This window comes from Dreissena polymorpha, chromosome 2 (genome assembly GCF_020536995.1).
Source record: "Dreissena polymorpha isolate Duluth1 chromosome 2, UMN_Dpol_1.0, whole genome shotgun sequence".
NCBI lineage: Eukaryota > Metazoa > Mollusca > Bivalvia > Myida > Dreissenidae > Dreissena > Dreissena polymorpha.
In genome coordinates this window covers 14,348,494-14,362,253 of record NC_068356.1, presented here as the reverse complement: position 1 = coordinate 14,362,253, position 13,760 = coordinate 14,348,494, and the positions used below count along the sequence as shown (strand labels likewise).

Here is a 13,760-nt window from a genome sequence, read left to right as displayed (position 1 = left end):
GACTCTCCCTTTGCCACAATGTTTTAATATTTCGACTGCTGCAAAGACGTACTAGAAGGCCTTTCTTTTATGAATTGCATATCGCAATATCAATAGGTGCAAGATCTATAGCTGAACGCGATATATCAACACGTTTCAAATAGTGTTTAGACCTTTAGTTATTTTGTCATTTATTAAAATAAAAACCTGTCGATAATTGCCTATCGCACAAATTTGCGTCACCATTTATCAACATATCTGATATTTGAAGTTTCAAGGGCAAATCACGCACGATTTTGCTATGCGAACGTTGTTCCATGTATTAAACTTGTGTTTAAGTAGAAATGTATTCAATCGAGTGCAGCCAAGGACACATGACATTGGTACAGAAAAGGCATCATCCTTATCGTATGAGTTAACGTCATGAAATTTTAGTATAGTAAAATTTTACTTACTTGTTTTGTTTGCGAACAAACTGTTGAGCTCGTTCAAATCGAAAAGATCGAAAAGTGACGTCATGTTTTACATAATTTATTACGTCATATACCATCTTTCGTGGAATAAAAGGCCAAAATCAGGAATTGACGATAAATACCGACGGTCGATAATAGCCGACGTTGCTCTATACAACACTCTCATTGTGGAATCAATAACCAATCTAGAAACATACCAACTGAGTTGTCGGCGTACTTGTTTCGCTGAATGACCTTCATATTGCTAATCAGGTTGTACAGCTGATCACGGGAGGAGTACATGTCAAATGTCAAGGCGTAGTACCATCCTGAGGCGTCAAATATGACTACTGCCACCCGGCCCCCACCGCTCTGCAGCTCTACAGCAAGGTCAAACCTTGAAAAGAAAAACATTAACAAGTTAATATTTTAACATATATATAAACACAACAGAAACAAAAAAACTATACATTTTATGTATTGGAATAATTTTCAATAAAAAAGCACATAGCTTTTCTTAAACTAAAACTTTGCCAGTTTGAAATGAGATTCTGAGAGGTCATAATACCAGCAATTGTGCAAAAAAATGAAAGTAATCTTATTTGTTCTTAATAACAATGCAAATTAAAGGCACATTTAAAGCTCCAGTGCATTTATTATTTTTCTAAGCATTCAAATTTGTCATTATATATAAATCGCACCAGGCCACTCAATTACCCTTGGCCTCTCTTCCCTCCACGTTTGATTCAAGGGCAGTTTTCAGTTAGGTGCACATAGCACCGGTAAACAAACTTTCCCAGAAAAAGCCTGGGCTGGTATACTGACTGCTGTGATAATTATGCCAGAAATACTATAAAAATAGGCAAAATGAGCACCAGACCCTACAAAAAAACACAAAAAAAAACAAACAATTACTTCTTATGAATGCTAATGATATTGTTTTTTATTTATAAGTATTATATGACCTACTTTTTCAGAAATATATTTTATTGTGCTTGAAAAGTTTGGTATTAAACATGTATGGTATAAATATAACCTATGCGTGTAGAGAAACAAAAACACACTGTGTACATGCTTTTATTTAAATTGTTTTTTTATCAGTAAAATTTCTTATTGTAAAATCTCATGTAGAAACGATTTATTTGGATTAATATAACCATGGACAATTTCTTACTCAAAGATAAATTCCCTGCACATATGAAGTATATAAAAAGACTTTAATCCACTGAAGGCATTGTTCGCTTGCGGACAACTAATGTTACTGCCATAAAATCCAAGTTGGTATGCTCTTAACTACGCTAACAACGATAACCACCGCATCTGCCAGTGCACATTGATTATCCTGTTAATGCTTCACCACTGGTACACTGCAGACAGCCAGTGAGCGTATGTAATCAATAGTGTTTAACAGCTTGTGCGTCAACATTGGCCAGTTTGTCATTGAAATCTGTACATATTTGCTGAATTCATGGAAAACGGGGCTTAATGCATGTCAAATAAATGGTGTCCTGTGCACACTGATTAGCCTGTGCAGTGCACACAAGCTAATCAAGAACGACATTTTGTGATTTTATGGTGTTTTTCGTTTAAAGAGAGTCTCTGGTACTGGAATGACAATTAATGCATATGCATTAAGCTTCATTTTCCTAAAATGAAGCTTAAATTAGCTTTTCTATTAATGATTGAACAAGAGCGCCGCATGACGGAGCAATATACGCCCGATTCGTGTGCCATTGGAGATGATACACTGATGATTGATGTATTTGTTTTGGAAACAAGCAAAAAAAAATTTCAAAAATCGCGAAAAAAATAAACCCGATGAAAATATCGCAAAATAAAACTGGATAAAAATATTGCATAAAAATATTGCATGTGTTAATCGGTTGCATGTCTCCAATCAGACCTGACTGATATATAATCTATATACTACCTCTGACCAAGTTTGGTGAATTCAACTTGAACTAGAGCTTTGTCACTGAATGTGACTTATACCCCCATACCACTTTGACGCAGGATAAAAAGTTGTTTAAAAGTTTCGGATGAATACAATTTGAATTAGAGTCCGGACAAAGTGGCGCCGTTGAAAATGCACTAATTGACCCTATGACCTAGTTCTTGACCCGACATGACCCATATTCGAACTTGACCTAGATATCAACTAGATGCAACTACTGACCAAGTTTGGTAAAGATCGGATGAATACAATTTGAATAAGAGTCCGGACAAAGTGGCGCTGTTGAAAATGGACTAATTGACCCTATGACCTAGTTTTTTACCTGGCATGACCCATATTCGAACTTGGCCTAGATATCAACTAGATGCAACTACTGACCAAGTTTGGTGAAGATAAGATTTATACAATTTGAATTAGAGTCCGGACAAAGTAAAATGCACTAATTGACCCTTTGACCTAGTTTTTGATCCAGCATGACCCATATTCGGACTTGACCTAGATATCAACTAGATGCAACTACTGACCAAGTTTGGTGAAGATCGGATGAATACAATTTGAATTAGAGTCCGGACAAAGTGGCGCCGTTGAAAATGCACTAATTGACCCTATGACCTAGTTTTTGACCCGGCATGACCCATATTCGAACTTGGCCTATATATCAACTAGATGCAACTGCTGACCAAGTTTGGTGAAGATCGGATGAATACAATTTGAAATAGAGTCCGGACAAAGTGGCCCCTTTGAAAATGCACTTATTGACCCTATGACCTAGTTTTTGACCCGGCATGACCCATATTCGAACTTGGCCTAGATATCAACTAGATGCAACTGCTGACCAAGTTTGGTGAAGATCGGATGAATACAATTTGAATTAGAGTCCGGACAAAGTGATGCCTTCCGCCCGCCGCCCGCCCGCCGCCCGCCCGCCGCCCGCCCGCCCGCCAAGGGGTTTCACATAATACGTCCCGTATTTTATACGGGCGTATAAAAAAAAGTGATAATAACTTCAAAGTAACCTCACTGACAAGGCAAATAAACAAAATCACTTTTAAATCAAATAAACAACCAATGAGTTCTAAATTTTTACCTTGTGGCATTTTTTCGGCGTAGCTGTATTAAGCCATGCAGCTTTTCACCTTACTTGACCTTTGTAGGTGTCCAATAAAATTCAAATGAAATTTCTTGCGGCTAGGTACGAATGAATACAACTCATTTATTCCATTGGCTGATTTGAGTATACCACCAGAACATTGGAAACATATCCGCGTCTTTGTAACACTGTTCGACTGCATGAAACAATTTTATCTCTATTGAAAAGGCTTAATAGATAGAACAGTTTTACACTCAATTCTCGACATTAATACAGTTTGTGCGTGCACCTTTTATTTTCATAGAATTACCAGCGCAAAAGCGTTTATACTTTAAGGCTATGTTCTCATATTTAGTACTTACTTCCACATTCCTGTCAACATGTAAACATGTAAAAGTATAAAGAGCAGAGGAAGCGAGGCCTCACTTTAATGGATTGCATTTTAACCCGCGAGGTATCAAGTTTATATACAGGTCATCACCGGAGTTCGCGGCCAGTAAAATAATCGTTATATAATAAAGACGCTATCCGTGAACTAGGTGACCTGGAATTTTCTTTAGACCAGAAATATGTTAAATGAAGATATTCAGCAATATAATTATGGTATGTCAATAATAGATTCTTAATGTGTTTTCAACAATACGATGATAAATATTATTTTTGATTAATTTAACAATAATAATTCCACCATATTGACTAATGTATTAAGCACGAGCGCGATGATTCTCGATACTATTAATAATCGAATCAAATGGCAATGCATGACAAACCACTAAAACAGGTTTGTTCAAAGAACGCGCCTATAAATACAGATACTTCGCATGTGGCCGGTTGACTCATATGTTTAATTTCACTTCCATTCTTCTTTTGGTTTTCTGTTTTGTTTTTATAGGTTTATGACCAGCAATATGTAATAATGTTAAATAAGGTGCGAAAACTCAGCGTAACATCCCGTACTGCGTGTGATGCAGCTAAGAACTGCACAGAAAAAGACATTCGCTATCCTTCATCTCATTCATTGAACTATCAACGCCGTATATCTTTTTTAAAGATATTTCTTGTTAGTAAACATCTAAAAGGGACCTTTTCACAGTTTGTCATTAAATGTTTAATATGATAAATGTAAACAATGGATCTTAAAAGTTCCATTTAAAAATAAAACAAGAATAAAATTAAAGAAACAAAAAATGTTACCCTCAACTGGGCTTGAACAACTGACCCCTGCAAAAAAAGTCTATCGTTTAGACCACTCAGACGTGCTAATACAATGAGAGATGTATTTTATACTTTATATAAGCAATCATTGTAGTAAAACATGAAAAGGTCCCTTTAATGTCTTCAGACTTGCAAATTGAATGAGTTCAATACACTGTTAGATCTTACATCATGAATAACTTACAGGTTTAGTGGTTGCCTGTTAGCCTGGGGCCAGTATATTTAAGCCCAGGAAACTCAATTTCAAAAGTTGGTTACAGTTGGGCTAAAAAGCAGGGCAACTAGCCTTTTCAAAGCTTGAAACAACTCAATCCAATGAAACATAGAATACAAATTGGGGACTGAGGATCAATTAGGTCTAGGAAATGATTCAATTCCGGCTCACAACAAGACATGATGCATTAAAAGTCTGTCATGTCAGCAAAATTGTTGCTCAATAATTTAAAGAAAATAAATAAAGTATTGAATACACATAACACATCATAAACATGAATCTGGGCTTGTTATTCTTAAGCAAAGGCAACCAAATTTCTAAAGATGGTTGCGAGTGCAGCAACCAATTGCGAAAAAAAAAGAGACATATTGTTGTTATTTTTTCTAAGTTATCTCTATAACAGAAATACAAGAATAAACCATGCACCCACATTTCGACCTGTGCTTTGAGACACACTCTTTATAAATTTGAATGGGTTGTGTTTTTTTCTAACTTGCAATATAAAAAGCTATAACATAATTTTGGAAACCGAGTTGCATCTAAGATTATGCAATAGTAAACAACTTCAGTGCCTTCAGCGCTTTGATTTAATCTATACATTTTAGCTTGTTGTTGCAATAGCAACCACAGCTTTCCATACATTAAAATGTGTGCAAAGAAGAAGTCATGCAGTAAATTGTTGACAAGGAGTGAAGGATTTCAGATTACAATGACAGATAACAAAACCTGGCCAGAATAGCTCACCCTTAGGCACTTCATTCTTAGGTATTGAAATCTTGGATAATCAACTGAATCACTGTAAAAATAAATTATCATGCCGGCAATGAATTATTTATGATGTAATTATGGGTGAACAATAAAATATACAGTACTTTTTTATTTACATATTTCATGATGGCTTATAGGCAAAGATGTTATTTTTAGTTGACATCCCCCAGAGTACAGTATTTTAAAACACTGATTAGTTCACATGAAGTATTTGTGAGTAAAAACAAAACAAAGAATTTGCTTGAAAATGACTACTTCTCTACTATTAGACAAATGTTACGTTTTACTTCAAAGCTGGGTCTAACTGATGCAGATTCTGGTTTGCATTCAACTTGACCCATATGTATCAAGAATAATAAAATAAAATGTTTTTGTTTAAAGAACTATATTTTCTCATGAAATCAATTATAGTGACAGACAAGAAATTTGTTTTTAGATGGAAGATGTTGATTGTGGTTGGTTTGGTAAAAGATAAAGAGTTATATGAACAAGATCAAAGATAGCCAACGCCTTTTTCTGCACATTTCTTAACTGCATCACGCACAAATCGATTATGGGATGTTGCGCCAGAGTTCGTGGCTTATTTTGCATTATGAGATATTCTTGATCATATATCTAAAGCTACAGAACATTAATACAAAAGAAGACTGGGAATCAAATAAAAACATGTAAGTCAAACGGAAACACCTGGATTATCCATACATGTTTAAATATTTATAAGCGTTCTTCTAACAGTAACAGACCTGTTTCAGTGGTTTGTGGGATATTGTTATTTGATTCGATTATTAACAGTATAAATCAGCACACTTATGCTTAATAAATTGGTCAATATGGTGGAATAATACTTATTAAATTAATCAAATATAGTATTTATCATGGTATTGTTGAATACACATTAAAAATTCTATTATTGACATTCCATAAATAAACCGCCGAATATCTTCATTTAATATATTTCTGGTCAAGATAAAGTTGATGTTCACCTAGATAGTGATCACATAGCAATTCATTTACTGACTGTGAACCAACCTTGATAATCTTGCCAGATGGAATTCAAGGCATTAAAGTGAGGTCAGAATTCCATTGTTGGAACAACGGCTTGTTTAAAATGTAATACTTATACATATTCAACGATCAATTTTGAAACCAATTTAAAATATGTCTGTCAAAACCAATATCAGGATAGGGAACAACAATACTTTTATGATCTAAAATATATCCTTATAATGTGTTGCCTTTCCAGGTTATGGTTAATTGACAAGATTAAAAAAAAGTTGTTTCAGAATCACAAATATTTATGAGGAAACAGTTAATTAATACTGAACATTTTCCATGCTCAAAAATAGCCATTATATGCATCTTTTTACAATTAAAAAAACTGAAAATTTAAAAACGCGAAACGATTGAATAATTTGGAGAGTTCTGTTGTTGTCGTTATATTTTGTGAAACTACAAGGATTGCTTATATTAGTTTTAAATACATTCTTCATTGTATAAGCACGGATGGCCAAGTGGTCTTAGTGGTAGACTTTTTCTCCAGGACTTCAGGGGTCAGTGGTCGAGCCCTGTTGAGGGTTACTTTTTTTTTCTTTTTTAAATTAAATTTTATTCTTGATTTTTTACTGGAGCTTTTTAGATCCAATGTTTACATTTATCAATAAAAAGCTTTTAATGACAAACTTCAATACATGCCAAAGTCTGCGAAAAGGCCACTTAAACAAGCACATCCTATATTATTAAGTCTACTTTTCTTGATCCATTCCTAATACTCATACCATTTGACCTGAATCATTCAAAAATGTATGAAAATGCATTTGCGAATTAAGTTGTAAATGATGCACAGGAGCAATGCTGTCTGCTAATGAGACCTCAAAACCTTGCAACAAACAGTGTGGCTCCTGACCACTCTCTATAAAAGACAGGACTATTAGGTATATAATGAAATGAAATAAAAATAACATTTATGATGGCTGTTTTATAAAAGGCTCACATTCAGATACAGTACAAAGCTCTCAAACAATACACAGACCCAACAAATGACATTCACAAGCAGGCTATTACTTCTCTAACGAAGATTTTAATGGTTGGATGTTGACAAGCCCTTTTATACATGTCTTAGATTTTGAATGGCTTTCAAGGGTATTAAAAGTCTAATTTGGGTACAATAATTATCTCCCATGTCTAGAAAATATTTTTGTTGAAATATGTAAAGGATAGCCAGTACGGACTTCACAGGCTAATCTGGAACGACACTTTACATACATGCATTAACCCTTCAAGCGCTGGAACCGAATTTTAAAGGCCTTTGCAAACAGTTTGGATCCAGATGAGACGCCACAGAACGTGGCGTCTCATCAGGATCCAAACTGTTTGCTGTCGTTATAGAGGTCTTAGAAAAAAAATCGAAGAAAATGCTAATTATAGAATTCAGCAGAGGACATTTAAGCAGACGACAAATTTCCCAGCATGCAAAGGGTTAAACCTCCTTTTTACAGAGCAGGGCCCATATCATTTCTTGTAGTTCTGCTTGAATGCTCTGAGCTTTTATGAGTACGGAGGGTCAATATAGCTGGGAGTTGTATTATTGCAACTATCATTTCTTGGTGCATATAGTCTAGGACTGCACAACACTATACATACTAGTTATATTTAATTTCTTTGTGCTTAATGTCCTACCCCTAACACCACTTCTAATACTTAGTGAATAATATACGTTATTGTCTCTTACACCACTATAAGTACTTGTTACTTTTATTCCTTAGTGTGATGGAGCTTCAACTTACTGATCGATGAGTTCCTTTAGTAGATACTTGGTGATGGAGAAATGGGTCAGAGGGTTCATGCGCTCGGAGCCGTCAATTAGGAAAACGATGTCGAAGGTCTCTCTCCACTTCTGAGCCACACCTGCATGACCATCATAGAGTTTCATTAACATGCAACTCCGGTATTTTTACAACTATTAATGCAATAACTGCAAGGATTCAGCAAATAACTCTTATTTGGTTTATTTTACAAAGGTTCTTTGAGAAAAATATCTTAAAAAATCAATTTTTCTTTAGCAAAAATTATAATATGCAGCCAAAGCCCAATTTTGCAAATGTCAGAATGAGACATTATCGTAATTAGAATCCATTTTAATTAATGATATTTGTAAGTGTGATACATTTATTTCCTGTAATATTTACACATATTAGTTATAAGATTTTTCAAGCCTTATATTGACTTTAGTGTGAATCCTTTTAATACTCTGAATACGAAAATTCCAAGGGCAATAATTCCAAAAACATCACAGAAAGGTGTATATTTCTTGCATGTATGTTTTTAAAAACGGCATGATTAATGATAAATATTACAGCCTAGACAAGCTGTATATTGGCTGAATTACACCTTTGAACTCTAAGTGTGACCTTTACCAATGGGATAGTTTTGTCAGTTTGTACACATATAGTGTCATCTCCTCATTGCGGTCATAAGTGGTAAGCTTTTTATGCCCCCCTTCGAAGAAGAGGGGGTATATTGCTTTGCTCATGTCGGTCGGTCTGTCGGTCCGTCCACCAGGTGGTTGTCAGACGATAACTCAAGAACGCTTGGGCCTAGGATCATGAAACTTCATAGGTACATTGATCATGACTTGCAGATGACCCCTATTGATTTTGAGGTCACTAGGTCAAAGGTCAAGGTCACGGTGACCCGAAATAGTAAAATGGTTTCCGGATGATAACTCAAGAACGCTTAGGCCTAGGATCATGAAACTTGATAGGTAGATTGATCATGACTCGCAGATGACCCCTATTGATTTTCAGGTCACTAGGTCAAAGGTCAAGGTCACAGTGACCCGAAATAGTAAAATAGTTTCCGGATGATAACTCAAGAACGCTTAGGCCTAGGATCATGAAACTTGATAGGTAGATTGAGCATGACTTGCAGATGACCCCTATCGATTTTCAGGTCACTAGGTCAAGGTCACGATGACCCGAAATAGTAAAATGGTTTCCGGATGATAACTGAAGAACGCTTATTCCTAGGATCATGAAACTTGATAGGTAGATTGATCATGACTAGCAGATGACCCCTATTGATTTTCAGGTCACTAGGTCAAAGGTCAAGGTCAAAATGACCCGAAATAGTAAAATGTTGTCCGGATGATAACTCAAGAACGCTTATGGCTAGGATCATGAAACTTCATAGGTACATTGATCATGACTGGCAGATGACCCCTATTGATTTTCAGGTCACTAGTTTACAATAACATTGATGACTAACAAAATTAGACTTTAAAAGTAAAATTTACCCTTTGAGTTCTAAGTTTGATGTTGACCTTAGAGATAAGGAGACAAGTGTAACGCGCATCACATTAACTCAATTCATGTATGGCAAAGATATGCCTGAGAAAAACTTACTTATAAGGCAAAATTTGACTTATTTTCCTAAATGTGACCTTGACCTTTAAAGTACAGAGACAGGTGTTACATGCCTTACATTGTCTAATGATGATTTACATTGGTGCCAAATTAATTATTTCAAAATAAATCAATAAATTATAGCAAATGTATGGCTGAGACAGGACATTTTAAGCTGTTTTATAGTCAAATTTGAATTCCAACATCTAATAATTAGACCCTGGCACTTTGGCGTAGAGAGAGAGGTATTACATGTGACATATCGTCTTATGAAAGATTGCATTACGCTGAATAAATACATAGTCAATCAAATTTATGGAAACGCTTTCTGTTTTATGCCAATGATCTTTGACCTTTAAAGTGTGACCTTGACCTTTGAGCAGAGAGATAGGTGCTATAAGCAACATGTTGTCTTATATTATAAGTTATAATGGTTGAAATAGCCATTTAAAAATCAAGCAATCTTTGACAAAGTTATTGCTGAGACACGAACTTTGCACAGTCATAGAGACCATAAAAGAAAGATTGGAAGACTAACAGTGCTACTGTCATGTTCAAACATCTTTGAATCGGTGCATAAAATATATAACTTGCCTGGTCCTTGTGGTTGGTATTGCTTCAAGCCCACTGAAAAGAAGGTTAAAATCATCAAAAAGTTGTATAGATCTATATATGCACGGCTTTGAATGTAAGTTCAAAGCTTGCTGTATTGGTTAAGTAAGAAGTTTGTTAGAATCATTTTTTTTTAATTAGGCCTAAATAATCAAAACCACAAATTTAATAAATGTAAATAGGTAAATACAGAATTTTAAAACACGTCTATTTTCTACACCAGTTTTACATTGTTTGATGGTGTTGCGTATCCTCTGAATAAAAGCAGCAGAATCTGCCGTAGCGCCACTGATTCCCGCAAAGTTCTGGGTCCAAAACGCGGTGCCAACATCGTAGGCAAACAGGTTCCTCTCAGAGTCCCAAGCCTGGCTGTCAGAGCCTTGAACCAGATGTAAATTACCATGGAGACAGGGGATAGTGTCTTAAGACGAAAAAAAAACCTAACATATTGCCCTAATGAATGCTAATAATTGTCATATTTGCTTTTGTACTCCCGTCGGTAAATATGTAAACTGCGCCTTCATGTGAAACTTCATATTACTAGCCAATCCACTGATTCATACTATTGAATAATCAACTATCGTTATATTCCGTACGTTTATGTACATAATGGGTTTGTCACTATGCTTTGTTCAATATGAGTAAACTATTTCATGTTGTCATATGGTTGAGTGGACATAAGGTGCAAAACCCTTAACAAACATGGACGTACAAACATGAAACCTTTAGTAGTCATAAATGCCAAATAGAAATCAATGAGGGATTTGGATATAACACCAAGTAACACTATGCATGCCCATTAGTCAAGTACATAAATACGTACCAACTCCAAGAACCACCATAAACATATTTTTGTAGTTTGCCTGCAACTCGTGCGCTTTCTGAATGGCTGCCGTGGAGTCTGAAGCCGAGCCAGTCAACACCAACACCACAATAGCTGGACGACTGTTGCCCCTGGCAGCCAAGTCTAACTCCAACATGGACAGCGCCGATAGGACATTTCTTCGGCCGTTATTGAAGATGTTCAGTGACATACTGTTTATGGCGTTGAAGAGTGACGATTGGGACGTGTGAGCGTTAATGGGAATCATGTGCGCCAATGCAGTGAAGGACTGCTCTCCAAACTTTCTAACTCCTACCATAGCAGAGTCTCCGTCAATCACAAACCTGTGTACCAAAAAGTGTGTTTTTTTTCCTGCATATAAGTTTTTATACATTAACACTTTGTCAAAACAAAACAAGGGTGTAGATATATTTCAGGATACATAAGTAAGCTCTTTGCACTGCGTTTTGTCAAGTAAAGGACATTAATCCACTTTTGGGATTATAAAAGACTTGACTATGCATTATTTTATTTTATTTTCAAACATCACATGCATTTTTATTATAGTTTTGCAATGAATTAGGAGAGACGCCATTGTACATAATATTAAAATATCCGAAATATTTTAATGGATTTTCAGGAATTTAATTAAATACGAATTAAGGAAAACCTCCTCTTTTAATGAGTGTTGTGTTGGAATTTGTCGTATCTTAATAAACTTATATGTATGTTTTATTCAAACGTCCTCATTACCAAGACAAGATCAAAGACTGAAATTAAATGTTTAACAACTGATTAGAATACAGGCATTAAATTAATCGTTTCTATCGGTATTCAAACATGTTTTTGCTCATTGGGTCACATATATTAACCAAGTCATGCAAAAATGTGTCATAAGTCATATGCCGCAGGCATTCCGAAAAGAAGCTAACCTGTCCACTAATTATACCAAGAAACCTTGTGTGACTGTAGAGTGGCCAACAAGAGCTCCTCACCAGACTGCACATTGCAAGCTTGCCTGGAATTACACTGGCCGCCTATGGCATTTTCACATGATCACACGACCATTTTACATGATGCGGCGATGTTGCCAAAGAAGCTTATAATTAACATAATTTCACTCACGTTTGCATGATTGATTGCATGAATTGTTTGACAGTGGCAAAATCCTGGTTCTGAACAGTGTTTGATTCGTCTAACAGGAAGTATACATCCATTGCAATGTCATCTCGAGGGATTTCTGGGTCAGTTCTTTTTGTGAATGTGTCTATAAAGAAAATATATAATTAATTTGGCACTACGGGAAGTTGATATAATACTTGAGTTAAGACTGCTGTTTCAAGTTTTTGAAATATGTTTTATTTGTGACTTTTATATTATATTGTATAATTATTAATAATACATTTTCTATCTTTTCAAATCTTAGAATGTCACATGACGGATTTTGTTATTTTCTCTTTTTTTAGTGGGGTGGAGGTTGTTCTTCTATAATAAAATGATAACAAGAAAAAATAGTCAGAAGTAAAGAAAATAAAAAACCTTTTTGGACATATAATGAAACACATACATTCGCACACTACTCCTTTAATAGTGTTGACAAACTCCTGATTTATATTGTTGCTTGTCGTCTTCACGTCCAAGATACTCTTTGTGAACACAAGCTTTGGGCTCGCTATCTGGTTAAGCTGGAATGGACTGATCATTCCGTTGGTGCCAATACCCAGCGCCGCGATGTACACGTCTGTAAAGCTCTTCAGCTCGTTTGCGGCTGCTACGGCAACCAATTGGTCGTCCGCCATACCTTAATGGGAAAAAATATTAACGTGTGTATTCATTTATATTTTATCTTTAAAAAAACTTATCTTTTGCATAAACTTATATTTAAAAGTTACACTTGAAAGATTATGGCTTTATTGCAAATGTCATAAATATTTGAGAAATATTATGTGAAAATGTGTTTTATGCGACAAGGTTAGGTCCAGACCTGCCAGCGCAATCGATAATATAAAATACTATTTTAACAGAATATTGTATTATCAACATGTTTCTTGATTTGACAAGAATGTACTATGACTCTAATAACAATAGCTACATACAAGCTTGTTTATACAGGAATATATAGCATATTACGGTTAATAATGGATAGCAAATTCAAATTATTCATGAAAAGTATTGTTACTGGTTAAGAACATGTCCATTAATCGAAAATTAGAGAATGTGTGTAGTTTGGGGATAGTGTCCTACAAACAAAAC

The 13,760-nt window shown here is 35.2% G+C and overlaps 1 protein-coding gene across 1 annotated transcript in view; it reads right to left on the bottom strand.

Annotated features, from left to right (window-relative positions):
* LOC127866547 (collagen alpha-5(VI) chain-like) overlaps nucleotides 1-13,210 on the bottom strand; it is a 73,751-nt gene extending 60,541 nt beyond the window's left edge. Inside the window, exons 1-6 of the mRNA XM_052407160.1 lie at nucleotides 13,075-13,210; nucleotides 12,633-12,774; nucleotides 11,508-11,851; nucleotides 10,914-11,063; nucleotides 8,456-8,576; nucleotides 650-828 (exon numbers count right to left, since the gene is read on the bottom strand). Of these exons, the coding sequence (XP_052263120.1) occupies nucleotides 650-828; nucleotides 8,456-8,576; nucleotides 10,914-11,063; nucleotides 11,508-11,851; nucleotides 12,633-12,774; nucleotides 13,075-13,210 (1,072 nt within the window). The remainder of the gene's footprint in view (nucleotides 1-649; nucleotides 829-8,455; nucleotides 8,577-10,913; nucleotides 11,064-11,507; nucleotides 11,852-12,632; nucleotides 12,775-13,074) is intronic.
* Between the last annotated feature and the right edge of the window lie 550 nt (nucleotides 13,211-13,760).